Consider the following 27,103-nt stretch of genomic DNA (forward strand, 5'->3'; position numbering starts at 1 on the left):
AGCCAATGAAACTAAGGATTCAAATTAAATCAATAAAAAGTTAAAACTTCATTCAGCACGAATCATCCTGCAGGAGGAGCGTCTCTAAGTCCCAGCAGCATCACCCCGCTTTCCTCCAGAGGTGCGGATTAAACCGCAGACAGTGTCCCGGACACACTCACCTACCGTCCCGGGTCCCCCTGCAGGAGGTGTCCTCTGTCCTCTGTCCTCTGTCCTCGGCAGCGGGGCGGAGAGGACGCGGAGCCGGCGGAGGGACAAGAAGACCCTTTAAGTTCACAGAACCGGAGCTGAAAGGTTGGTGTGAAGTTTCCAAGCTGTGAAAAAAAAAAAAAAAAAAGAACGGAAACACGTACACTTTCAAAATAAAAGTCCAATCTGAGCTAAACTGAAAGGAGGCTGTGATGGGAACAGCTCCTTGATCATTTGTTAACTTTGAACTGTTTCACTTTATTTTACACAAACTAGTTTGGTCAATCAGAGGCGCCACCAAGAGAAGGGCCAGGGGGGGCAATGGCCTCTCCTGCAAATCTGCTGGCCCCCCTCAGTGGCCCCCTGACCAGATAGTTTTTATAAATATGGATTCAAGAGAGGAAAGGGACAAACTTTAATTGGTTCAGCAGTGACTTTATTGTTCTCAATTAGCGATATCAGTTGTAAAAAAAATAAAAACAAAATAGCCTTTATACGACAACAACATAATAAAACGCCTAAATTCTGTGATAGTTTTTGTTTTTGTTGTGCCACCCCATCATCATCAGTGGCCACCCATTCAGTCAGTCGTTATTGCTAATTTACATGTCGTCCCTGTGATGGACAGTGGACAGAGATGGTTCAAGGTTTCATGCTGCCCTTAAGCAGATTTTACTCTGGGGCCTGCAGTCCATCCTTAATAGCCCCCCGATTTTGTTCATGATCTATCATTCTTGCACTGTATATCTAACCCAACAGTTACAATATGTTTTTCTTAGTGTTCAGGAAAATAAAACAATAAACCAGCAGGTTAAATAAAGCTGACATCAGCCTGTTTGAAGCGACAAAGAGAAATTAAAAATGGTATTTTTTTAATAATCAGCCCACTCATCCCATTACTTCTTGTTTTCTGTTTTCTCAGTTCTTGTCATATCTTTGCTTTACCTCCGTTCATCTTGTTGGTTTTACAGTTAACTTGTTATTTTCATGTCAGATGTTTGTTTCTGACACTTTGAAATACTGAGTTTATAACAAAGAAACAAAACTTTCTCATGCTTAATGTGATCTTTCCTCCTGCATGCCTGCATTTAGGTCCTGCAACAATCACCACTAATGACGAAACAGGGTTATTACTGTGAACTTCTAAATGTTTGAAAATTGTATGTCAAATTTGAATGGTGCGGGAGCTGATTTGATAATAGTTTCCAGTAATCATGCTTTTTTTTTGTAGGAACACATTTTCCTCTCAGATTTGAATGTTTCTGTCTTTGAGCAGGAGTTCTGATCTCTGAATGTGTTACAATGTTTGTTTGTTTTTGTCACAGAGTCACAAAAAGAAGAAAACAATAAAACTATTAGGTAACCTTTTATAATATGGTCAGTCTAACATGAGCATATAGAACATGATTTAACACCTAGGTTTTAATAGTTGTAACCTGTTTAGCTCCACAAACTCTAATTTATTTGCTCAGTGTTGTCTCATATCTCACATTATCTAATTTTCTCACAGTTTATTTGACCAGAGCCAGTCTAGCTAATGGCATAAAACCTGGAAACTGATTTAAAGGCAGATAAAGGCTGCGATGGGCATGTAAATAGTTTCTGTTTTAAGATTACGTCTAGTACAGGCAACAGAAGGCACATGTGGTGGCATGGCAAGCGTAGCAACAGCGTTATCAGGCAGTTTCCGCAGCATCTGACAGATAGTCAAATCAGAGTGAAGGTCATCAGATGCAGAGGTTGCTTTGTAGACACGTTAGACGGCGTAACTAGCAGTTGACAGGGCTCAGTAGGAGTCATGATGCTTGTTTGTTCAAGGACAGGTGGTATGTGATTCATACAGATGTCATAAGAGGACACCCACACACATCTGATCACCCAAGACAGATGGCACCAAGGGAGAATCAGCATATTGTGCATCAAGCATTGCAAAATCTCGTGACGTCTGTGCATACCATCCAGACGCAGGTATTGGACTCTTTCGAAGACATCCATCCATCATGCAATAACTACCATCAGCTGGACTGTGGGTTCGCTGTCTTATACTTTAGCTGCCATTAACACCAGTGTAGAGTCAGCTTGGGAGGCATGGACTGAAGATGAGTTGCGTTGTATCATGTTTAGCAATAAATCTTGTGTCTGCATTAGCACTGATGAACATTATTTGCACGTATGGCAGTACAGATGGGAGGGAACCTGTCGATGCTGTGGAGAGACACACCAACATTACTCCTGGCATCCTGGTGTGAGGAACCATAGGGTATGACTTCAGGTCACCTCTGACTGTGATTCTGGGTTCTCTGACAGCACAGTGCTACATCAGTGACATCTTGTGTCTGCATGTGCACCTCCTGAGATACAGACTTCCAAGAAGGCAGTGCTTGGCTTGTGTGTCTGTGGACCGCCTGTGTCCTTCTGTGGCAGCTAGATCCCCAATCTTCCCCCAATCGAACATGTGTGAATTCAGCTCAAAAGTCAGCTCTGATCAGCTAGAACAACGCAGGAGCTGACCCAACATGGTACCAACACTGACCTCATACTGCAAACTTCTTTATCCATTTCATCTGTTATTGTAATCATTGCAATCTAATTCAGTTTAAGTAATAATATACTCCAAAGGAGGCAGCTGCATTGTGCCAGATTTAGCAAAAATTGCAATCTAAGCAGGTAAAGATACTAAACCTTACCATTTTTTCTTGTTTTCAACACTCCATATGGGTGTTTATTTGGTTGTACTTTAGTACACATCTGTTCATCAATTAACTATCTGGTAGCAATACCAATAATTGTAATTTTAGATGAAGGTGATCCTCTTGGTTACCTGCAGAAGGTTTCATAGCAACAGTTCAGAGCCACCATATCCTCCTGTTCAACAATGAAACAAAAATAATGGTTTTATGAGTTTATTTTAGGACAAAGAACAAAATTTCACAACATTAATGTCTCACAGGAGATATTAAAAGTGTCATAAATTTGATTTTTTTTTGTGGTATGTAGCTCATTGTCATTTAAAGTCACTGTGCTAAGCTAACCAGAGTCTCAGATATTATTATTTTTTATTTGATTCTCAGCAAGAAAGCCCAACAAAGATATGAGCAGCATATTTACACAATGTACTGAACAGAATACATTAAATAAGTAAGCTTCACAGGTGGCAGTCAATCTGATTGGAGATCTATGTATGACTTTGCCGTTGTGTGTGTGTGTGTGTGTTAGCGTTGATTGATGTGTGTTTAACCCCCCCTTCCTCTCGTCATCTCACAGCTCTGTTAGATTAACAGATGCATCTTTGTCTCTGAACCAACAACATCACAGCTGTGAGGCGGGGAAAGGTGAGAACATTTTGTTTTAGTGTCTAATTGTTTTAACAACAAACTTGCTTGTATTGTATTAAAAGCTGCTTGTGTGAAAAACATGAATCATTTACAGTATTAGCAAACTTGGAGTCATTACGGTAAAAGTTTCTTTGCGGTATGTCGTCAAAAACCAAAACAATAAATCGATGTAAAGTTTAAAATTAAACTTTATTCCAATTAACACTGCGTGGCTCTCTGTGTCAGTTTTGAAACTCTACCTGGCAAAGAGTTTGTTTTTGCAATTCTTTTGTCCCAGTTAAATTTGTAAATCTGCTTTATTCTGCGATATTGTTCCCCTTGTTGCACGTTTAAAGTGTAAATTTTTTTATCTTAAATTGTTCCTGTGGTGTAAAAAAAAGAATAAAGTTATCTGATTGAGGCATTGTTGCTCTGGCTCAGACAAGCAGCCATTTTATGTGCAAAATATAAATAGCTGCTTTCATTGTGCCTTGGAATAGAAAACTAAAACTGAATATTTAACACACCCGAGAGGTCCGTGTGTGTGTGTTTTATTGCTTGTAACTTTTCCTAAACACACTGGATATATTTTTTTAGTGCTGGAGTGAAGCATATTTGCGAAATGAGCCAGCCACAGCCACAGATGTTGGCATAAAATGTGCTCATTAGTTCACAGTTATTCAGTATCTATTTTTTGATTTAGGCACATTTCACTCAAAAAGTTCTTTAAAATAAAAAATATTGCAACAAATAAAAAATGTGCTTCTTGTCTGCAGGATATTCTACTAATCCTGCAGCAAGTGTTTTGATTTTCTTTTTTTCTTTTTTTACTTTTTATTTTTGTTGCATGTTTGTGGTTTTAAAGTTTCCTTTTTAGTTTGGAATAATACAAGTGTTTATTTCAATGTCGATTGTTTCCCCCGATTCAGGAAATTACGGTTCAGCTTGGCTCATTTAGGCCTCTGATCTGATAAGCAGATCAGTTTTTGATCCAAATCCACCCACATTAAGACATTTACAAACCATTACTGAAACAAAGACAAAATGTTTTCATGTATAAGAGTTTAATAACAAGTTCTCACAGAGTGATGCATGTATGAAAGAACGCCTTGAGCTACATGCAGCTAGCTTCCTGATAGCCCTACAAAATAATCATGACCTAAAAACTCTAAGAACCACTCTGAAGGGTCAGGATTTGATCTGAACCATCTAAACAAAATGTTCCCTGTATTGTTCAAAGAGCACAATTAAACCGCTGACCTAATGGTTCACTGCAGAGCCTCGGTGCTTTTGGCGTGACCTTGAATTTGCTGTCGTTTCAGCAGAAATGCTCGACACCAGAAATATTTTCCTAGCTTTCATTCGATCCCGCTCTGCTGTTGGATCTCACGTTTAGGGCATCGGTGGAATTGCTCTGAATTACAGGCTGCTTCTGCAAAACGTTCCCACTCCTAACTCATCACGCACAGATGCTCGGTGTCCCGTTGCAGCAACAAACGGTGCCACGGTTAAAAGGCAGAAACACAAATCTCACAGTGCAGTTTAAGTATTGCTTTCGCCCTCTACAAGCTAAATCCTACAACATTTGATACACATAAAGAAGCCAGTAAAACTATAACTACAGTAAATCTTCTCTGCTCTCTCCATGACCAAATACTCATTTAAATAATCCCTGAAAAAAAGACTTTATCACTGGTACACATGTTTAAACTCTAATAATGCTTCAATATTTTTAGTTTAAAAAGTCAGTACTGCTATTATAAATTTGAGCACAAACTTTAGAGCAACTTTTGATTGATTCGTAATGCGTGTTTAATTAATGACTGATAAATACGGCTCTGTGTGAAACATTTCTCTTTAGCTGAGAGGATGTGAGCTCTGAGCTGGTGGTTTTGTACGACTGTGGTTGATGTGGAAGACGAACAGTGGGCAGAGCAGCTTTAGGTCATGACTGTATCGCAAAAATTGTTATAACGTCCGATTTAAATAAGATAACTTGTACTGCCAGTGTGCATTTCACTGCATGTATTTCATATTTTTACATGGGTGTTTGTGGTCATGCAAATTCTTTTACACAAATTCACACCCTCCAGATGAAATACTCTAAAAGAGCTGCTTTGGTTCAGACATTTTAACGAGTTTTGTCAAAGTTAGTCTTTCAGCACAACTAGTTATGTTTTTATACATATAATCTTTGTTGCTGTTGTCGTCTAAGCCCATTAATATAGTGGCATTGTGTTAAAAAAGGAGCTCTGCCTTAGCTGAACCATGGTTAGAGCAGTCGTCCTTCAATGAGAGAGCCGGAGGTTTGAGTCCTGGCAGAAAACACTGAGCAAGACACTGAACCCCTCATTGACGCCGATGTGCACCATCGATGTATGAATGGAGTTTAAAGCACTGATTAGACTCTGTAGAATGATTTATTCAGATTAGCTTTGCAGAGATGTAGTAGAGTTCTGTATGAATATGTGTGGATGGGTAAATGAGGACAGGTTGTGTTGTAAAGCGCTTTGAGTGGCCTGGTTTATCTGTCTGTCTTTCTTTTATTAGACGTCCAAACCTAACCAAGTAGTTGTCGCCCAAACCTAACCACAAAATACTGCTGCATAAATCTAACCAAGCTCTGAGTAATTCAGTACTTTTTGTTTTCAAAAGACAGCTGTAAGCTAAACATTAAGTTTTATTTTCTAAAGCTAACCAGTAAAAATTCTCCCTAAAGCTTGGTAAAGAAGACTTCTGCCCACAGCTAAAGAGATATGTTGGTGTTAAACATTAATGCCATGTTGACACAATTAATTGAGTTCATTGTTAACAGTTTACGTATAAATATCTGTAAGTTTGCATTGATTATAAACAGGTTGGAAACCATCAGAAAACATCCATTGTTATTTATCTGTTTTTCTACAGATTATTTATGTTTGCTTGCAGTTGTTGAAACATGATGGCCTTTTTACCTTCGTGAATTTTTAATGTGTGATGCTGCTTTTTGTTTTATTTTAGTCACTAACCCCAAACTTCCATCGCTCTACAAGAGTGATTTGACATGATTCAAATAAAACTTGTTTTATTCATGTCTGAGCAAATAAAAGCACGTTTATATCTTTGCGCTGACACCACTCTTTGTTTTACAAAATGTCTCCAACACCAGGATTATAAGTATTAACCTGCAACGATTATTATCTTTTGCTTTATATTTACATTTGATCATTTTAGCTGTAGTGTTAGGAAAAACAAACCGATGAGTAGATTTTGGCATTTGTCCTTGACTTCCCCTTCTGCTTGTTGAAAAAATGACTCACCATGACATTTTTCCACAGCTCACTTAGTCGCTATCTGCTCAGCTTGTTTGTGAAAGTATCTGATGAATGTTAAAGGATTCACTCACAGCAAACACAAATGTTTTACCACTTTCCAAACCACCTCCAGTCCCAGACACATGGTGGTAAAATACCACACAGGCTTTCAGGCTAAGAGCTGGAGCAGGAACTGTGTCATGTTTCACTTTACTTATTGTTTTTCTGGTTCACATTAAGATTTAAAATTAGGTTGATTAGGTCGACCACATCAGATTTTAGCTCCATATCTGCAGAATGTAGCCATTTTTGTGTTCGCTAAGGTCGATTAGCTGTGGAGGCCAGTTGTAGACAAACATTCAGTGATTTTTTCCTGAAAGTTTCAATAAAATATGTTTAATTAATTAATGACAAAAAAATGCTGAGAATATGTGTTGGAGATCAGTCTCAGCTACGACCACATTAAGTTTTAGACCAGTGTCTGTAAATGTGACTGAGTTGTAGCCATTTCTGAAGGTCAACTAGCTGTGTCGGCCATTTTGAAATGAGTTGGCTGCAAAAGTTGATCAGTTAGGACGTATGTTAATGTTGGCAAGCTTCGTTAGAATTCATCCACTGGGTCATGAGACATTTTAGTAGCAAACACATGCACCCACACACACACACACACACCCACACACACATGCACAAGAACAGACACAAGCAAAAACAAAGGTTGCCTTCGCCTTTTGGCGGTGAGCATTAATGACCACATGCTGAGGCGACACTTTTCGGCTGATGTTTTGCTTGTTATGCTGTTTGTTGCTGTATGTTAAGCTTCTTATTAGTTTGATCAGAGAGATAAAATGGCCGACCATGTTTACATCTAATTAAGTTCACTTTCTCTTTATTCTAATGTCACAGAACTTGGTTGTGAAACGAGTCAAAGCAAAAAAAAGTGGTTTCTCTTTACTGCAGTTCTTTCAGTTTTTACCTCGAAACTGCAGCACAGCAGGAGTTTAACAAGGAAGTACCTGAGCTAGGTTCTTTTTCTACTGTTCCGTGCAACTATTACATGGATTAAAAAAGTAATATGTTAATTATGCATTTAAAAGCGGTTAAAAAAACGTTGACCCAGATGTTCTTTGCGTGTTGTTCTGATTCAGCGTCTCGTGTCCACACCGTTGTGTCTGTCGGTCTTTGTTGTGGTGAGCCGGGGGTCAGACACGGTGGAGTCTTCATTCTTGTGGCAGCTGTGTCTTCAGCTCTGGTTGTCCACCGTCTATGTGGGCAGAAACTTTGATTTAAAACCAGAAAACTGAGGTTTTCCCCTTTTTTTAACTCATTGTTATGAAAGCGTTGCTTCAAATGTTTACCTGCAGGTGAAATCAACTTTGTGTTTTTCACAAGCTGCACAAAGTTTTTTAGTTTTTAAACTAAAACTGAAAACTTTATGACATGAAGTCAAACAGAATGATGTACAAGTATCAGTTTCCAACATATAAAGAAGAAAATGTACTTGTTTCAATGATCCAGAAGATCCACAACCATTTTTATGTTTCTTAGATCTGACTTTCACATCACTTCCTTTCTTGATTTTGTGCGTAACGTGTTATAATCACGGGAAATTTCCCTCTTTAACTGAAACATCAGGTTCTGTCAGCTGCAGTCAAATGATTTTAATCTCATCTTTCCATCATCATCTGAAACAAATTCTCATCTCAAATTCTCAATATCCACATCTTATTGCAAATAGCACTGTCGGATCATCATTCTAGAGTAGCCGATTGTGCCAAATAATTAAAAATTTTCATACAAAATGATAATTTTACAAAGTTAAAGGTCTAAAGCAGAGGGAATGCTCTAGAACCAGGCAGAACCTGTTCAACGGAAGAACAACATGCTGGAGAAATGAGGCTGTGAAGGCAGCTGCAGCTTCCTGTTGTGGCTTTTTGTCACAAGCTTGTTAATCTGCAAACTTCATGCAGTCTCAAAGTGTGGGTGTTTAAAGCTGAATGTCTCATCCAGACACATAATTCCTCCCAGCTCCTCTCTGCAGAGCTGTCGGCCCTGAACGCCACCGCTCCGATAAGCTTGGCCTGTTAGAAAAACGTCTGAGAAGAGCAGAAAAGGTGAAGATTTTATGTTTCAGCTAACTTGTATTCCCACTACTCTTCTTGTAAATTGGTAAATTAGGATGAATGGGTTGGTAGGGTGCACAGTGGAAGATGTTAAAAGGCTGAAAGGTCAGAGGTCATGAAGTAGATTTAAATTTTTTGGTCAACGGTGGAATTCCTAAATGTCTTTTTTTCTGTCATTCTGTCTCTCTAGTTTTCTTCAACCGCCTCCATCTGTAGGACATCAAGACTAGGTCCAGTTCGACACCTCCAGGCCTCACCATGTCCATCGACCCCGCGGTCGAGCTGCCGTTCTTCTACGGCAGCATCAGTCGCTCGGATGCCGAGCAGAACCTGAAGCTGGCCGGCATGGCCGACGGCCTCTTCTTGCTGCGGCAGTGTCTCCGCAGTCTGGGAGGCTACGTCTTGTCCGTCGTGTGGAACCTGGATTTCCATCATTACTCCATAGAGAAGCAGCTCAACGGGACGTACTGCATCCCAGGGGGGAAGCCTCACTGCGGGCCCGGAGAACTCTGTGAGTTCTACAGCAAGGATGCTGACGGCCTGGTGTGTCCCCTGAGGAAGCCATGTCTGCGCCCTCCAGAAATGCCAGTGAAGACCGGCGTTTTTGACAAAATGAGGGAGAACATGCTGAGGGAGTACGTGAAGCAGACCTGGAATCTGGAGGTGAGGTTCTGCTGAAAACCTCAGTGCTCACATTGCTCCATTTTAGAAATGTAAACCCAATCATAAAGATAGATGTAGTTGTTTTTTACTAGAATACTTTTGACTGAGTGGATTTTAATTGACAGCAACAGTTATCAGTTATTAATACTCATTATATGAGTATAAAGCATCCACAGTTGTTTTCATGTTTTCATCCTTGCAGACTTTGTGCTATTTTAGCCGTTCATTCAGTAAAACGTTCAGCTCATTCGGGAGATGTGGGCTATGACTTTTAGTTTTTATAAATTTTATGTTTTCCAGAAATTTCACCTTCATTGATAATTATTTTCTCCATAAAAAACATGAAGATCTCAAAAACACAGATCCTTTTAAAATCAGATTCAGCATATTTGATCTGTTTTTGACTTCTTGTGCTACTTTTAGTTTTTATTTACAGTTCTGCTACTGTTGACTTTTAGCTAACCTTTAGCTACTTTTAGCTTCTAACTTGCCTTTTGTTACTTTTAGTTTTGAGGTAGCTTTTTGTTGCTTTTAGCTTCTAGCTAGGCTTTTGATACTTTTAGTTTGTAGTTAACCTTTTGCTGCTTTTAGCTAGTGTTAGGCTTTTTTAGCTTTAACGGCTCAGTTTCAGCTTCTTCAGCTAATTTTAGCTGTCATTCAGCCCTCAGCATTCACACTGTCATTTTGCAGAAAATGTGCTTTATCTCTTTACTATTTAAATTAAGATACAACATAAAGAACATTTTGCAAATTAGTACAAAGTTAAAATTACTTCACACTATCACTGGATCCATTAAAGTACTTTGTTAACATATTATTATAATAAAAAACATTAAATACTGCACAAAGGTAGTTTGAACTTTTAAGACTTCACAATAAATAATTTTTACTGAGGACTTCTTTGAATACACTGATCTTAAGAAAAACCAACACAGATATCAGTAATGTTCAGAAACACATATAAAGCCAGTCTGGAACATTTATTATCACATTTTTTATCATCTCAGCACTTCAATGAAGTCTTTTGTTGTGTAGTTTTTCTATTAAAGTACTAATAAAGATAAAATGGTCCAAAACTGCATTAGCCAATTATAGTAACTTTTTATTATATATTCTTTTTGTTGTCTGTACACTCCTATACCAAAATAAATTGCATTATATTGTTTTACTTTTATGACCTAATGTCTGATTTTACTGTCTAACCCCCAAAATACTGTAGGAAGTTGAAGAAATACAAGTCATTTTCTCCATGCAGTATGACATTTAAATTTGTTTCATGTCTCATCAGTCTGGAAAATTCACACCGTCCACATGTTTTCTCTTCCTCTAAAGGTCTTTGCAGTTCAATAAAATACATGCAATCTTTTATTTACATGAACTGATCCTTTAACTTGATCAAACAAAACTTGTTTTTTTGCAACAGGCACAGTTTTAGGACTCGGGCTGAAATCTGAACACACCGTTCTAACAGCAAGTCTCATAGACTGCAGTCGGCCATTTGGGGACACCTAATCTATAGACTAGCAGCTCCAGAAACATAAAATTTAACTCCTGAAGAGGCAGAAAAAGCAGAATCCTCAGGTCGTTTTGAAAAAAGTGCACCTTCTTTTTAAGTCTAACTTGTTGTCGCCCAAAGAACCATCTGCTCGGTTTGAAGCGAGGCTCTCTGAAGTTCCTATCTGGTTTTAGAATCTGCATCCTGCTGCTACCAGTCACACTCAGAGACCAGCATCTCTTCATGGGCTCCAGTATAAAATGTGAAAGACAACCTTCTGCCTGTTCACTTTGTACCACATTTCACACCCCGTCTGGGCGCACACAGTCAGAGACATGAGCAACGGCTGCAGACTGCCATGTGTTTCGCTTCTTTTGCTGCCTGACTTGTGGGTTATACCAGAACCCTGTAGGATGCTACAATGAATGTTTCTGTGTCTGTTTAGGGAGAAGCCATGGAGCAGGCCATCATCAGTCAGGCTCCTCAGCTGGAGAAGCTGATCGCCACCACGGCGCACGAGAAGATGCCTTGGTATCACGGGAAAATCAATCGCCACGAAGGAGAAAGGAGACTTTACTCCGGAGTACAACCAGACGGCAAGTTTCTGTGAGTGGATCAACGTTATGTTTACCAGAACCAGGCTCAGGATGGGCGGCCATCTGCCTCGACTGGCTGGGGTTTGAGAGGATGAGAAAGAGACGCAGACAAACACAGAAGGACCAGAAAGAAAAGACCATGTTATTGACAGCAATAATTACAAACACAAACACGGAGAGCAGAGAGAGTAAAGACAGCAGCAGAGTGAGGGAATGTGGTCAGTTTGTCCTCCAGCAGTCTGAGCTCAAAGCAGCATAACTATAGGATACCTCAGGAAACCCAACCCTAACTATAGGATTTATCAGAAAGAAAAGTCTTAAAAGTAGACAGGGTGTCAGCCTCACAGACAGAAACTGGAAGATGGTTCCACAAGAGAGGAGCCTGATAGCTGAAAGCTCCCATTTCAGAAACTCTAGGAAGCACGAGTAAACCTGCAGTCTGAGAGCGAAGAGCTCTGTTAGGAAAACAATAAGATCTTTAATTTAAGATGGAGCTTGGTTGTTGAGAGCTTTAGATGTCAGAAGTAAAATTTTAATTTCTGTTCTGAAATTGACAGGGAGCCGATTGAGAGAAGCTAAAATTGGAGAAATATGATTTCTTTCTGTGTTTCATCTCCTCAGAGTCCGAGACAAAGAGAACGCTGGTTCGTTTGCTCTCTCTGTCATGTACGGGAAAACAGTTTACCACTATCAGATCATCCAGGACAAGTCTGGGAAACTGTCCATGCCAGAGGGGACAAAGTTTGACACAATCTGGCAGGTAGGTCCAACACTGTTCTTTATTCTAATCTGTCGTTTGTTTGGCATCTGTTTGTATTTTTACTCAAATAAAGGTAATTTTCTGTCACTGTTCAGCTGGTTGAATATCTGAAGATGAAACCTGATGGTCTAGTGACTGTCCTCACCGAGGCCTGTGTCAACGGCAAAACAGAGACAGAGAGTACGGCACATCTTTTCCTTTTGTTAACCATTAACATTATGAGTTTCTACTTATTGTTCATCCCTGTCAGCGCTGTCCTTCTTAAATCATGAACACTAATCTTCCTTTTACCATTTCAGAGGCTCCCAGTCTTCCAAGAACAGTACGTATTCACTTTTTCCTTTTCTGTTTAAGTCTGCATTCTTTTCATTCTCTGAGATCTCTTTTAAACTTTTCCTTCAGAGACGATGTCCCGGAAATGGATACACGCCGCCACCTCAAGGTCAGTTCCCTACATTACAGCTGACAGCTTTCTGAGCAATCTGCCAGTCGCACAAACATGATCCTCATTATTGCAGTATTTTCATCTCGATGCTCGTCCTCAGGTGGGTTTTAAAAAAGCCCTAACTCTGAAATTACAAGCAAAGCAAGTACGTAATCACTGGAACAGAAATTAATCCATAATATGGCAGAAAAAGGTCTGAATTTTCTGCTAAAATGCAGCAGAATTGCTAGAAAAAGCTAAAACTGAGTTGTTAAAAGCCAAAATGAGCAAAACAGAGGCTAAAATGAACAAAATTGGCTTAAGCTAAAACATCTAAATCAAGGCTAAAATTAGCAAAACTGCAGCTGAAAGTTGCAAAACCGACATTTAAGCAAAAAGTTGGCTAATTTTAGCACAACTATAGATAAAAGCAAAAATTGGAAGACTGATAGCTGAAAGATAAAAGTAGCACAATGGTAGCCAAAGCTAAAAGTAGTAGCTAAAAACAGCAAAAGACGTCAAAAATAGAGCAAGTACGCTGAAACTAAAGAGAGAACAATAATGTTGATGGATTGAAGAGATCTTGATGTATTTCTATAGAGGATTTTATTTTTAAAAAAAGATAAATATTACTAAAACCAAAAGTCTTAGCATCCATCTCCTAAATGAGCCAAAATAGCACAAACTATGCAGAAGTAGTTAGACTGCAACAAAAATAAAAAACAGGAAACAATTCTATCAGATGAGGAAATAGTTTACTGCATTAAGCGTTGTTTGGTTTGATTTGTCTTTTGTTATTACATGTTGATTGTTTGTGCATAAAGTTTTATTTGAAAAGCAATTTCAGGCATGAAGTAAAAGTTAAACATTTGATATTTACGTCATGTTTTTAACAGGAAATTTTATTGGATTCTGTTTTTAATGACAAATTTCAGGGATTATGTGCCTTAAAATGAATAAAATCACCTAAAATGATTGAAAATAGAAGGTTAAACCAGGTGGTAAATAGTGTTCTGGGTGTTTGGCCCTCAGAATATTTTGAGTAATTAAACCTCTGATGTTTATTTTCCAGCTGCTGCTTCAGCGACTGCTTTGCCTAAAAATCGGGACCTTCTGCCCATGGACTGTGACGGATTCAACCCGTATCACAACCCGAATGATATCAAGAAGTTCAACATTGCCAGAGATCAGCTGCTGATGGATGAGGTGGAGCTCGGCTCTGGGAACTTCGGCTGCGTCAAGAAAGGAATCCTCAAGACAGAATCGTGAGGCTGAAACTTCACGAAACAAGAGACTGCATTTCATTTATTCTAGACGAGGATAATCTGTACTTCTGCTGTTCTTAGAGCTGTGGTTGTTTTATGTTCTTCTGCTGTCAGGGGCCAGATAGATGTGGCCGTCAAAATGCTGAAGAGCGACAATGAGAAGCTGGTGAAGGAGGAGATGATGAGGGAGGCGGAGATCATGCACCAGCTCGACAACCCCTTCATCGTCCGAATGCTCGGCCTGTGCAACGCTGACTGTCTGATGCTCATCATGGAGATGGCTGCTGCTGGGCCTCTCAACAAATTCCTCTCCACCAAGAAGTGAGAGCAGAGAGAGCAAAACTACAGCGTCCTGTGGTTGAAATCATACATCTGCAAAGAGGAAATAGGACTTTTTAAAAAAGAAGACAGGGATTTAGTGTTTTCTGTATACAGTGTGAATGCTGAACGTTTAACTGAATTATTAAAGCTTTAAAAAAGCAGAACAAAAGTTAAAATCAACAAAACAATTTCTAAAAGCTCAATTTAGCAGAGCCATAGCTAAAAGCTATATCCTCACAAAACAGTAATTCAAACTTAGATCAACAAAACAGTAGCTAAAAGCTAAAATTAACAAAACAGTAGCTAAAGTTAGAAAAACAGAAAGTAAAAGCTGAAATCAACTAAACTGTATCTAAAAGCTAAAATTTGCAAAACTGTAGCTAAAAGGTAAAAATATCACAACTGCAGGATAAAGATAAAAATAGTAAAATGGTAGCTAAAAGTAGAAAATAGTGACTAAAAGGTAAAATCAACAAAACTGTTGCTAAATACGCTAAAATGAACAAAATAACAGCTGAGGTCAATCTTTTGCAAAACCGTATCCAAAAGGTAAAATATGCTACATTTTGCAAAAAGGTAGATAAAAGCTAAACGTAGTAAAACTGTAGCTTAAAGCTAAAAATAGTAAAATGGTAGCTAAATGTGTCTGAATGACAGCTAAAAGTGGCATCAGGAGACAAAAATAGTTCAAGTTTGCTGAAGCAGATTTCAAAGAGAACAATGTTTTGAAGGAATTTTATTTTGAAAAGTATTGAAGTTACAAAAATCAAAAGTCATAGCAAGCTGATCCTGACAGAAATGAAAGTTTTGATATATGAATAATTAAAATAGCACAAAGTATGAAGAAGTAGCTTGATTGCAAAAAAAAAAACTTACAGATGAAACAGGAAAACAATAGTGTGAACGCTGACTCAGCTCAAACACTTTTCTACTTGTTAGAACTGATAATAAAAATGTTTCCTGGCCGGCTGATGTTGGTCATACAACAACTCTTTATTTGAGGAAATGAGACGTTGAGGAAGCAGTAAACCAAGCGAAACAACGACTCTTCAGCTGCAGAGCTTCAGAAACAGTTTGTCTTTGTTTGCTTCAAAGTTTCTAAATTAATCTTTGTCTGAGACCTGTCAGTGCGGAAATAATCAAGCTGACTACTTCCTGGAAAGTCATTTCTGACATTTATGAGCTGCTTTTATTTTCATAGCGACTTAATGTGGCATGAGGAAGGAAATGTGTCAGCGTCGTAAATACACAGTAACTAGAAGGGCACGGGAACAATCTATACTCCATCACGGCCAGAGACACTGTGTGCAGTTTTAAATAAACGCTTAAATCTGAATTCCTTTAAGATTGTAATGCCTTCTTCTTAAAATAGGTTTTAAATGTGCCATAGAAATGAGCTTTGGCTTGAATACTCGAAACGGTGATATAATTAAATGAAATATCAAATGCTTTTATTAACCTGCAACCTATCACTTTTACGCAGCACCCTCTAGAACCAAAGTTTGTGCTGTATGTATGAAATAAAACTACAGTTTATGTGGTTAGTAAAAAGCAGCCTAATGCTCTGATTGTCCTTGTTTCCATCCATGCAGGGATTTAGTGAGTGTGGAGGACATTGTCAACCTGATGCACCAGGTATCAGTAGGGATGAGGTATCTAGAAGAGAAGAACTTTGTGCACAGAGATCTGGCAGCTCGCAACGTCCTGCTCGTCAACCCACAGTTCGCCAAAATCAGTGACTTCGGCCTCTCCAAGGCGCTGGGAGCGGATGACAACTACTACAAAGTAAGTAGGCACCATTTCAAATGCTGCTCATCAACATTGTAAAAGTAATGTTCATGTTATTATTATTATTAATGTGAAAAAAACAACCACAGTGTTCTGCATTCAGACTATTGGTTTCCTGTTTTTGTATTTTTTTTGTTTTTCCATTGTTTGCAGTCAAACTACTGCTGCATATTTTGTTCTGTTCATATATCGAAACGTTCAGCTCATTCAGGAGACTTTTGGTGTTTGCAGCTTTTATACTTTCAAAATATTTAACTTTCTTTATATTTACTTCCCCCACAGAAATACATTAAGATACGCATTTCCTTTTAAAAACATTGTTCTTTTTGACATTTGCATCAGCGTACTTACTTTATACTGCTGGCTACTTTTCAATATTTTGCTATTTTTGGTTTTCAGCTAGCATTTTGCAACTTTTAGCTTTTATCTATTGTTCTGCTTCTGTTAGCTTTGAGCTAATGTTTTACTTTTTTAAGCTAGTCTTCTGCCTTTTTTGTGTGTTAATGCAGAAAATGCATTTTCTCTAGTTTTCATTCCCTCCTCTGTTGCAAAATAATTTAACAAAATTGCCAAAACTTTTGTCCAACTTGTATTTTTTTTCAGGCTCGTACTGCAGGCAAATGGCCGCTAAAGTGGTATGCTCCAGAATGTATAAACTACCACAAATTCTCCAGCAAAAGTGACGTGTGGAGTTTTGGCATCACCATGTGGGAGGCCTTTTCCTACGGAGGGAAACCCTACAAGGTAGAAGATATTAGTTAACCTTGACTGATACTTTAACCACCAGTAGGTGGACTCTGACACTGAATTTCTGGTGTGTTTAACCTGTTTTGACCAGAAAATGAAAGGCCCAGAGGTGACACGCTTCATTGAAAGTGGGGGCCGCTTGGACAGTCCACCAGCATGTCCAGAGAGAATGTACACACTGATGAAAGAGTGCTGGACACACTCGTAAGAGACTGTTTTATTACATCTAATTAGTGTTTAAATTATGGAGAGGGTAAATCCAGTCTGAATTTTCATTTGGTGCATTCATAAAGCATTTTTTCCACCACTAATTAGCCTAAAAGCCACTACAGAAAGGCGGAAGGCGGGTGATAATGTTTTTGCTTGTGTTTGTGTCATCATGAACCACTGGCTGGATTGTAGTAAATAAAGTCATCATTGAATGTTTATTCAGAACTGATTAACTTATCAAGACAATCCAATTCAAGATGGCCACCCTTGTTTATCAGCATCAGCTGCTAGCTTTAACTAATTATGACTTTAAACTAATTTTACAAATTTGAAATGGTAGTAGCTTAGATTCACCGCAACACGTACTCTGAGCCTGACATCTCATGATGAAGAGATCCTGTGTTTTAAAAGTCTAACCAAAATGGCTACATCTGCGTCACTCCCCAGTATAAGATGATTTTAGTTAGAAACTTGAATGTGGTGCACAAATGGCGGTGGGTGATATGTATTCGTATGACTCTCAGCTACTACCACGTCAAGCTTAAGCTCAATATCTCTAAAATCAGCTGAGTCATAGCTATTTTTGCGTTTTCTACGGTTGCAATGCTGTGGTGACCATTGATTCGGGATATAATATCTCCTCCTTTTTTCCTTTAGGCACGAGGATCGTCCCAGCTTCAAGAAGGTCGAGGAGTCCATGAGGACTTATCATTACTCCATATCCAGCAAGGCCAAGCTTGAAGGAGCCACTGCAGACACCGCTGCCGCCACCGCTGAGCCTACCAAGCAGACAGAAAAGAAAAAATAAAAGGCACATTCTGTCCCATTGCTGCACAAAGTGTCCTTTCAGCCAATCATTAAACTCCCGAAACAAAGAGTGTTTTCTGAGCGGTGCACACTGGCGAGCTTTGACTACAGTGCAGATACTTGCAGGCCTCAGTTATAATAAATATGCATTTGTAAATCGGAGCTCAGCATTTCAGCTGTAAGGAGGTTCTCTGTTTGTTTGTCTGTCATGGTTTGAATGTTAAACGTCTTCACAGCGATGAATGAATGAATTACTTCTGTATTCTGGTCCTTAAGAACTGTGTGATGCATGTAGGAGCTCATTTTTTAATATTGTTATTATTGTGCTGCCTTCATCTTTAGAAGCAACTTGTCTTTCTTTAGGCCACATGAAGTAAAAGCATAAATAAAAATCAGCTGATTTGAGTTTGTAAATTATTTTCGCCTGCTGCCGAAGACAAAGGCTTGTGTCTGTGTGTGTTTGTTTGTCTGCATGTGACCATGCTGATATTTTTATATCCCCCAGGATGTACTGTAGAGGATGGATTGTACAAAAACAAAATAGATGAATTAAAAATAAAAAATTGAAGAGGATTGAAGACGTTTATAACTTTTTGGTGCTGCATTCAAACATCTGAAGTCTGTTTTCAAACTGCATAGTTTGGCTGTAAATTTATGAGCCAGAATTTTTGAACACAAATGTTTCTCTTGTGTTTCTTGTCTGTAATTAAAAACATCAAGCCCTGTGGTTTACTTTGTGTTGTGAAATAAACTAGGTTAGTCAGGCTGGCCCTGGGTAACTGAGACGCCCTGAAGCAGAGGAAGGGCTGAACGAGGCACCGAAAGTGTCAGATAATCCTTCAAAATAACATTTTAACAAAACCAACCCTCCTCAAAATGACCCAATGTTCAGAAGATATTTGAGACTTTTTTAATTTAGTGAATTTAAAAGGCCCAGACTTATTGTTCTACAGAAAATAAAGTAGATTTGAGTGAACAACAGTTCAGTGAATGTATGTCATAAATGGTCGTTTTCTGCATGAAGCACAGTGAACAACACATTTGCAGATTGTTGTGTGAAGTTTTGAACACTTTATGTAATGTGTTATATATTTAAGACAAAATAAAACAGTTAACACACAAATTACAAAAGTAGTCTGGCTGCTGTAAAATCTCAAGAGGTATATAGACTTGTCAGATCACTGAGATGACGTTTAAAGAAAAATACTTTCCTCAGATATGTAAAACAAAAAGCTTTGAGCATGAAAATTATGCTACATGATTACATATTTGGATCAAAGCATTTAAATTATAGATGTAGAAAATGGAAATAAATTCAACTGTGTGGGTTAATTATAATTATTCTAGAAGATGGGGTTCACAAAAATGATAAAATGTCTTATCTGGATCTAAAACTGTTGTCAAATCTCAATAGAATAAGTTTTTTTTTAATATATTTTTAAATATATCTATGAACATTTACCTATATATATAATGTATGGAAGGGATTTTTTTTTATTTTGAAAGTCCCTGCCGGAAGTGGACTCCAACGCCTCTTGATTGACAGTCGGTGTACTTTTCGCTGCGCAGGGAGGAGTCGGACGCTTGTTTCTTTATGAAAGTGACATATTTAAAACATTAATCGATAATTTTACAGCATGTTTGGCGACGTCTGTCCATCGTGTTGGCCGTCGTGCCATTAATCTAAGACTATCCATATATTTAACAGATAATTTTCGGCAACAGAAAAAAGAAAAAGATCGAAGGAAACAGGAAGGCGGAACAAGTAAGTTCGGGGAAAGTGGCTTTAAAGTGTGCGGTTTCGTCGCCATTTGAAGGGGCTTTTTCGGCCATTAACGATGCCTTTTCTTTCTCATTCTGTTTTCCTGACGTTGTTAAATGAGTGCGGATAACGCAGGTCTGTCGTGTTGTGTCCGGGTGTTTTTTTATTTTTTTTATTCAGCTGTTTTCAGAGCAACAAGTCCGGCCGAGTTAGCTGCTGTCGTCACGACTAAACTTCCAGTCGTCGTCATGTGCCCCGCTTTTTAATCTCCGGCTTTCATCCGAGAAAAACGAGCTAAAATACCACCTAAAGTCCACTTTTTATGAGCTGCAGAGAAAAAGGCATTTCAGGTGGAAGTCTGAACTAAAACAGTAATATAGAGTTGTATTGGAAACTTCCGGTTTTACTTCATTTAATTATCATTCTGCGGAATTTTAATTTCTCGGCAGAGTTAGTGTCAGAAATAGTACATGACTCACTTTGACACCATATTTATCCTGTAAAGTGGAAGTATTTATGTATTATTAGCATCGTTGATATCATGATTTTATTGCTTTACATTGAAATTCACCTAAAAGTTGATGTATGCTTGATTTTGGCGGGCGATAATGTTTTCTGCGCATGTTAGCAAAATATCTCGGCAACAAATGGACTGATTTTAATGATATTTTCAGGAAGTAATCACTAGATGTGCATCTTCAACTGATTAACTTTTGGAGCCAGTCAAATTCAAGATGGCCGCCACAGCTAACTGACCTTACAGGACACAAAAATGTCTCTAACTCAGTCAGTTTTGCAGATATTGAGCTAAAACTTGGTGTGGTAGTAGCTGAGAGTCATTCACAACACATGCTCCAAGAGCTGCTCATTGCATAAGAGATTTGCTTAAATCTGTAGCATTAACTGTGCACAGTGCTTGTTTGTTTGCCAAAAAAACTCAATATAAGTCAATTTTTAGTTTATATTAAGCAAATACGGTAAAAACATTACTAAATAAGCATACATGTGTAGTATTTTATTTATTTTATCTAAAAGCTGAAAGGTTTGTGCTGATCTGAAATGATTCATTCACTGAGAAAAGCCATTTATTCATTGAATAAAGTTAATTCTTTGAGGTTTTTTGTCAGCAAAAGTGGAAATTTGTCACTATTGTCACACATTTGGATTAAAAAATAACCAGTAGTAGTACTTACTGTTTATTCATTGTCACATGCTGTTTTTATTTTGTTTTTTAATTATGTAAAGCACCTTGAAATGCCTTGCTGCTGAAATGTGCTATACAAATAAAATTTGATTGATTGATTATTAACACCTAGTTAGACAGGAAGTGTGTGTATCAGTGTAAATATGCATTTATTAACCGAATTATACCTTCATGTCTCTGTTGTGTGCAGGTTGCAGAGTGATTTCAGACAAATACCAAAGGACTGGTTTCCACTACCTTTTCACTGCTTCCATTTCATCAGTCAATAATTCACCTGAGGTGTTCAAACAAATCACCCGCCAACACCACATGCGACCATGTCCATGGCCCTGAAACAGGTCTTCAACAAAGACAGGACATTCCGACCCAAGCGCAAGTTTGAGCCCGGGACGCAGCGCTTCGAGCTGCACAAGAAGGCGCAGGCGTCGCTGAACGCAGGCCTGGACCTGAAGCAGGCTGTGCAGCTGCCCCACGGCGAGAACCTCAACGACTGGGTGGCGGTCCACGTGGTCGACTTCTTTAACCGCATCAACCTCATCTACGGCACCATCAGTGACTCGTGCACCGATCAGACCTGCCCCGTCATGTCCGGCGGGCCCAGGTACGAATACCGCTGGCAAGACGAGCACAAGTACAAGAAGCCGACCGCCCTGTCAGCCCCCAAGTACATGAGCCTGCTGATGGACTGGATCGAGGTACAAATCAACAATGAGAACATCTTCCCCACCAATGTCGGTAAGTAATGAGGTTAGACGCACATAGATTTAACTTCTCATTCCTCTCCGCAGACAACCAATTAAAAACTTCAGCACATTTTCCTGAAAGAGAACTAGCATAAATAATTATAGGGCTGAGATCTCTGAATCTTTACTACACCAATATTTGATATAATTTCATGAGCTAGATACATTCAAAGGCCTCATTAATATCATAATTAGGCCAAGTCTATGCAGGGCGCTACACGTAAAAATATTAATTTAATTACAAAATAAAAGTTGTGATTTGTGACACTTGACAAGGAGAATATCGAGGTCGTGCCTCGCAACAACTCTACAGTCTAATAATCAGCTCAGACAGAGGCGGGAGATCTTTTCCTCCTGAACAAGGAGTATTTTTAATTATAACTCTGTAAAATAAAATCAGACAGAGGATTGCAAAAGTATTCACCCTCTTTTCGTATTTTTTCCGTTTTGTTGCCACACGGACTGGATCTTTTTCATTTGATTACAAGTAATAGTTCTACAAAAATACTCCAGATTAATGAAAAGTGGTGAGTGCGTATGTGTTCACCCCTACCGTTCCGTTCAGAAGCCACATAATTAGTTAAATACGATCCACTTGTGAGCTCTAAGTGTAGCTGTAGACAGGAAATAAGCCTACCATGCTGGAGAAAATGTCCAGCTGTACGTCTCTCCTCCGTCCTAAGATTTCTGTGTTCTGACAGCAATCATAAAGAAACAGTTTGCTTGAACAAAAGTGGATTTGTGAATGTTTTTTTGAGAATTTTTTTAAAATATGCCATTTTTTGAAGTGAGCATCACCAGAAAACGTGAACAAGAGACAAGTGAGGGTTGTTAAAATCGTTTAAAGGAATCAGAATTCACAAAGTCAACTCTTTTTTTGTTCTTTGGTTAATAACTGACTTAAATAAGTAATCTTTAGCCCAATCCACTCAGTTTAAATCACACAGGAAATCTAAACAAAAAGGCCCTCATTTCAAAATGTGAAGCTCTTTGTTTGTCAGAATTTCTGCAAGGCCACATTCGTCAGACTACCTGCCGTGTTTTACATGGCAAACATCGCAGATTCAGTTACTGTGTCAGTGGCCTTCTTGGTCAGATATTATCTCCGTGCACGTATGCATGCCCCGCGCTGCAGCTCAGCAGCTGACTTAACAACAGAAACATCCAACCAGTGGATTAAAAAATGGGTCACACCATGCCAAGTGCTCTATGATTAGAAATGGCCTCTGATGTGCTCGTGCTCTTGAACTAATTCCTCAAATACTGTTAATTTGGTTAAAGCAAAACGCTGCACTGATTTAATATCTCACTCAGAGCTGAGGTTTATCTTGCAGATCAAGTCGTGTTGATTTTCATATGAGGCGACTCGAGCGACATCCTTTAGCCAGCTGGTGTCTAATCTGTGGGGCCTGAGAGGGAAGATTAACACAGAACAGTTGACTTCACTTTGACTTAAACACGTCATTTTAAATGTATTTTCTTCTGCGGTGCGAATGGTGAAAAAGATTGACTGCAGTGCTCTCCGTTTGCTCCCTCGACTCCCAGGTACTCCCTTCCCTAAGTGCTTCATGCAGGTGGCTAAGAAGATTTTGTCACGTCTGTTCCGGGTGTTTGTCCACGTCTACATCCACCATTTTGACCGGGTCTCCCAGATGGGTGCTGAGGCTCACGTCAACACCTGCTACAAGCATTTCTATTACTTTGTCACCGAGTTCAACCTGACGGACCACAAGGAGCTGGAGCCTCTGGTGAGTCAAACAAAGGAAACAGGAAGCCGAACATGAAGATAAGCGTGAACGTGTTGAAATCATGAATCAGACGAGAACTAGAGAAACCGCATTTTCTGCAAAAATGCAATGTGAACACTGAGCGCTGAGTGACTGCTAAAGCTCAGTTGTTAAAGTTAAATGAAGCAAAACATTCAGCTAAAAGGACAAAAAACGAACTAAAAGCTGAACAGAGCAAAACGCTGTTTAAAAGCTAAAAGTAACAAAACGCTAACTAAAAGCTAAAAGTGGCAGAATGCTGCAACTGAGCAGTTAAAAGTAACAAAACTGGAGCTAAAAACTAAAGCAAAACGCTAGCTAAAAGTAGTAAAATCTTAGCTAAAAGGTAAAAGTCTCAAAACCTTGCAAAACACTAGGTAAATACTTGCTAAAAGTATGAAACTGGTAGCTGTAAAAATAGCTGAATGGTAGTTTTAAGTAGCGTAAGTAGATGAAAGTACAGCAGCAGATTTGACCTGTGTAAAATTACATGTTTTATATTTATAATATTTTAGAGTTTAGGTATAACTTATTTTATTTTTTACATAATACACATTTTAAACAGAATAAATTCTTTATATGTTTTGGTTCATATGACCAAGATGTTTTAGGTGTTGAGAAAATTTAACAACATTTAAAAAGCAGAAGGATGTCAGCGCCCCTAGTGGTCAAACTGTGTAAGAGCAACACTGTTTCTGAACATTTATTACATTTCCTATGGCTTTAAACGCTTCTTCTACCTACTTTAATGTGCAGCTTACCTGATAACTGACTAAAAATAAATACTTAAATTGCTGTAATCTTAAAAAGTAGTCTGTTGTCGCTTTCATGGGAGCTAAAAGGAGCTGTCGCCTTGTTGACTCCTGCTGTTGAATAACAAAATCTGCATTATGCAAACTGTAACTTGCTGCTCTTTAAGCTTTTTGGCAAATACAAAACAAACACATGGAAATTTCCTCCCATGCAGGTAAACACAGGAACCCTGTGGGACTTTATTTTCATGTTTTTTTTTCCAAAACAAACTCGTGACATTTCCACCGATGTGATTCAGTCTGAATTTTCTCCTGAACTGAACATTGAAATCATTGTTTTATGTTAATTTTAAACTTTATAGCCTATCCTTTGAGCTGATAGTTACTGTTGTGGAGGCTGGTAATTCCTCCCTCTGAGGGATTTGTGTCTCTGGTGTGATGTGTTTACATGCTGGGTGTGTTTGACATTTCTCAGAGCTGAAAGTAGAAATCTACGATCAGATGGCTGACCTGTAAACTGCTTTAATCTCTTTTTTTTTACCCATTTTCTGATGTGATCTCTCTTCTTGTCATGTGATTTGTGAAGCTGTAAAGCAGTAGTTTCCTTTTGGTTGGATCAGTTGTTTTTCCCTAAAACTGCCCCTTTTCTGATATGAAATGTTTTCTTGTACTCAGTTTTTCTGACCCCGTCTAACTCTCTGCGCCATCTTCCTGTGGTTGTGTCGTGCACAGAAAGAGATGACGGCTCGAATGTGCCACTGAGGGACCTCCGGACACGTTGGATGAACGCTTCCGTCCATCTCCAAGGCTGGTTCTGAGTGCGAAGAGCAAAGAAATTCAGAGTCTATTTTTATATTTAAGTACTGTAATCTATTTTAGCCACATATTGTAGGTTTTTAATCAAGAACCTTGAAGAGTGAGGCGCTCTGTTCCTTTAAAAAAAAAAAAAAAGCTAAAAGAAAGAAAAATGCATTCAGACTTGGTATTGGAGCACAGTATTAAGAGGTGTATGTTTGTGTTCATGTTTTTCTATTTTATTTGAATTGCAGTCATTCCAGGATGCTTTCAACCTTCTTTTCGATTTAAAATGATCTCAAATTAGAATGATTTCTTACTGTAAGTCTTTAAAACCGCTCTGTTGTAACATTAAAATGATCTTTTCTCTGTTATAGTTTGAATCGGTTCGTTAGTATTTAAATGAACACTGGCTAGTTTAAAGTAATGCAGCTTAACATACCCAGATTTTTTGTTTCGAACATCTAGCACCTTAAATTCTAGGAAACATATTTACATAAAGACATGCATTTTATATTATGAGGTCATTTAACCATGATAAACGCAGTAATGGCGTGCTGGTGGCTCAGACCGTCTTATGTTGCACTCTGGGCCTCCAGCCACCCGCCAGCTTCTCAGATGTCAAACCTGCTGGTGTTTGTTGCAGATACGCTTGGCAGATGAAGGCCACACGAGACCTAAACCTCACATGACTACGCTCAGGACGCAACCACATGCTCAAAAAAAACAGCTTGTCCACAAACACCCACCAGGTGGCGTCAGACACCAAAACCTGCTCTTATTGAAGAACTCTTTTTATCCTACATTTAACTGCTGCAGCTCTTACGAAATCTGCCCAGTGGAGCGGTTATAGCCGTGAATCTGATTTGGACTAAGCTGCTTACGTAAGAAGCAGGCCAGGCTGTACTGTGACGAACACAGAGGAAGGTTTGTTATGAATGAACGACCGGGTCAACACCCGTCCTGGATGGGTTTGAGGAGAAACACTCAGTTTTAATGGCAGCTTTCAGTCTTATTGAGCTTTGATTGTATAAATTATGAGCATTTAAGTCATTATAAAGCTCCTTTGCAGTAGAATATAAGTCCAACATAAGGAAATCAACCCAAATTTTATTTAGAAAGAGACTACATGTGTATCTAATGTAATAAAGCAACAATAAGGCAAACATGGAGTAGATTTATAAAGAAACATACAAACGTTAGATAAAATACTGCCTTTTGCTCTTGATACGTTATTCAAATTAAACAATTAAATGAGTTTAAAAAGGAATTTTTTCACTGATGGACTCCCTGCAGCCTCTAAAGACCTTAATCAGCTAAAGTGGATGAAGGTTTCATTGAAGATTTAGTGTTTAAATTTAGTTTGATGCAGACTCTCGGGTACAACCACACCAAGAACTAGCTCAGTTTCTGTAAAATAAACAGCTCGTGTTGGTTAAGGTTGATTAGCTGTGGCAGCCATCTTGAACCGGGTTGACTCTGGGTGTTAATCAGTTGTAGATGTTCATCCTGTTATTCCCTTCTGGGAGTTTCATTAGAATTTGTGCAATTGGTGTATGAGATATTTTGCTAATGCTGCAGACAAATGAACACCCAGACGTGGGCAAAAGCAAAACAATAAATAAATAAAGTGATGTATTGAAAAGAAACACTGCAACACAAAGTTTCACTTCATCACAAGGTGAAATCTTTAGGTATTTTCCACAGCCAAGAAAAGGTACGAAAGCAGCAGCAGCTGTCGTGTATGTGGTTACGTTTAGGAAAAAAGAGTAGCTCAGTGCAGATTTTCAGAAAAGCCCGTGAAGTCAGAAACTGAAATTAAGGACTTTATTACTGTAACCTTTTTCAAAATGTCCAAAATTACCCCTTACTATGATTTGATCCACAAGTAAGAATTCAAATGAAAGTAAAGAAATGGCATCTTCTGTGTGAAAGCTAAGTGATGAAGAAGCTGAAACTGAGATGTTAAAGTTAAAAGTAGGAGATCTCAATGTTTTCCTATGTGGGGGGAAAAATGTAAATAATGTTAAATATTTCAAGGAATACAAAAGTTACAAAAACCAGAAGTTAAAGCCTCCATCTCCTGAAT

The 27,103-nt window shown here is 38.6% G+C and overlaps 3 protein-coding genes across 9 annotated transcripts in view; 2 read left to right on the top strand and 1 right to left on the bottom strand.

Moving 5' to 3' along the window:
• Positions 1-462, bottom strand: part of adamts10 (ADAM metallopeptidase with thrombospondin type 1 motif, 10) — a 42,466-nt gene extending 42,004 nt beyond the window's left edge. The window contains exon 1 of one of the 5 annotated variants that reach the window (XM_037974316.1): positions 166-462. The gene's annotated coding sequence lies outside the window, so the exon portion shown is untranslated. Of the gene's footprint in view, positions 1-161 lie in introns of all 5 variants that reach the window. The other 4 variants (XM_037974315.1, XM_037974317.1, XM_025006889.2 and 1 more) reach the window with 4 other exon arrangements.
• Positions 463-3,430: 2,968 nt separating this feature from the next.
• Positions 3,431-18,565, top strand: LOC108238465 (tyrosine-protein kinase ZAP-70). Of its 2 annotated transcripts, none has more exons than XM_017420580.3 (13): positions 3,431-3,521; positions 9,107-9,579; positions 11,520-11,680; positions 12,292-12,430; positions 12,526-12,610; positions 12,730-12,752; positions 12,833-12,872; positions 13,927-14,119; positions 14,234-14,440; positions 16,033-16,225; positions 16,832-16,972; positions 17,067-17,179; positions 17,843-18,565. In XM_017420580.3, the coding sequence occupies exons 2-13, from the start codon at positions 9,175-9,177 to the stop codon at positions 17,991-17,993; spliced, it is 1,851 nt and encodes a 616-aa protein (XP_017276069.1). In that variant the 5' UTR covers positions 3,431-3,521; positions 9,107-9,174; the 3' UTR covers positions 17,994-18,565. The 2 variants fall into 2 exon arrangements, with proteins under 2 accessions (XP_017276069.1, XP_017276070.1); XM_017420581.3 differs by lacking the exon at positions 3,431-3,521 and adding an exon at positions 8,774-8,907.
• Positions 18,566-19,521: 956 nt separating this feature from the next.
• Positions 19,522-25,386, top strand: mob3a (MOB kinase activator 3A). Of its 2 annotated transcripts, none has more exons than XM_017420583.3 (4): positions 19,522-19,757; positions 21,149-21,693; positions 23,247-23,449; positions 24,895-25,386. In XM_017420583.3, the coding sequence occupies exons 2-4, from the start codon at positions 21,276-21,278 to the stop codon at positions 24,901-24,903; spliced, it is 630 nt and encodes a 209-aa protein (XP_017276072.1). In that variant the 5' UTR covers positions 19,522-19,757; positions 21,149-21,275; the 3' UTR covers positions 24,904-25,386. The 2 variants fall into 2 exon arrangements, with proteins under 2 accessions (XP_017276072.1, XP_017276071.1); XM_017420582.3 differs by having other exon boundaries at positions 19,523-19,757; positions 24,952-25,386.
• The last annotated feature ends 1,717 nt before the right edge of the window (positions 25,387-27,103 follow it).

This window comes from Kryptolebias marmoratus, linkage group LG24 (assembly GCF_001649575.2).
Source record: "Kryptolebias marmoratus isolate JLee-2015 linkage group LG24, ASM164957v2, whole genome shotgun sequence".
In the NCBI taxonomy this organism is placed as follows: Eukaryota; Metazoa; Chordata; class Actinopteri; order Cyprinodontiformes; family Rivulidae; genus Kryptolebias; species Kryptolebias marmoratus.

Excerpts from the sequence above, each read along its gene's own strand:
- LOC108238465 (XM_017420580.3), top strand. The coding sequence starts at position 9,175 with ATGTCCATCGACCCCGCGGTCGAGCTGCCGTTCTTCTACGGCAGCATC. Across the intron at positions 11,681-12,291 it reads CAACCAGACGGCAAGTTTCT|AGTCCGAGACAAAGAGAACG; the intron begins GTGAGTGGATCA and ends TCATCTCCTCAG. Across the intron at positions 12,431-12,525 it reads AGTTTGACACAATCTGGCAG|CTGGTTGAATATCTGAAGAT; the intron begins GTAGGTCCAACA and ends GTCACTGTTCAG.
- mob3a (XM_017420582.3), top strand. The coding sequence starts at position 21,276 with ATGTCCATGGCCCTGAAACAGGTCTTCAACAAAGACAGGACATTCCGA. Across the intron at positions 21,694-23,246 it reads CATCTTCCCCACCAATGTCG|GTACTCCCTTCCCTAAGTGC; the intron begins GTAAGTAATGAG and ends CTCGACTCCCAG. Across the intron at positions 23,450-24,951 it reads ACAAGGAGCTGGAGCCTCTG|AAAGAGATGACGGCTCGAAT; the intron begins GTGAGTCAAACA and ends TGTCGTGCACAG.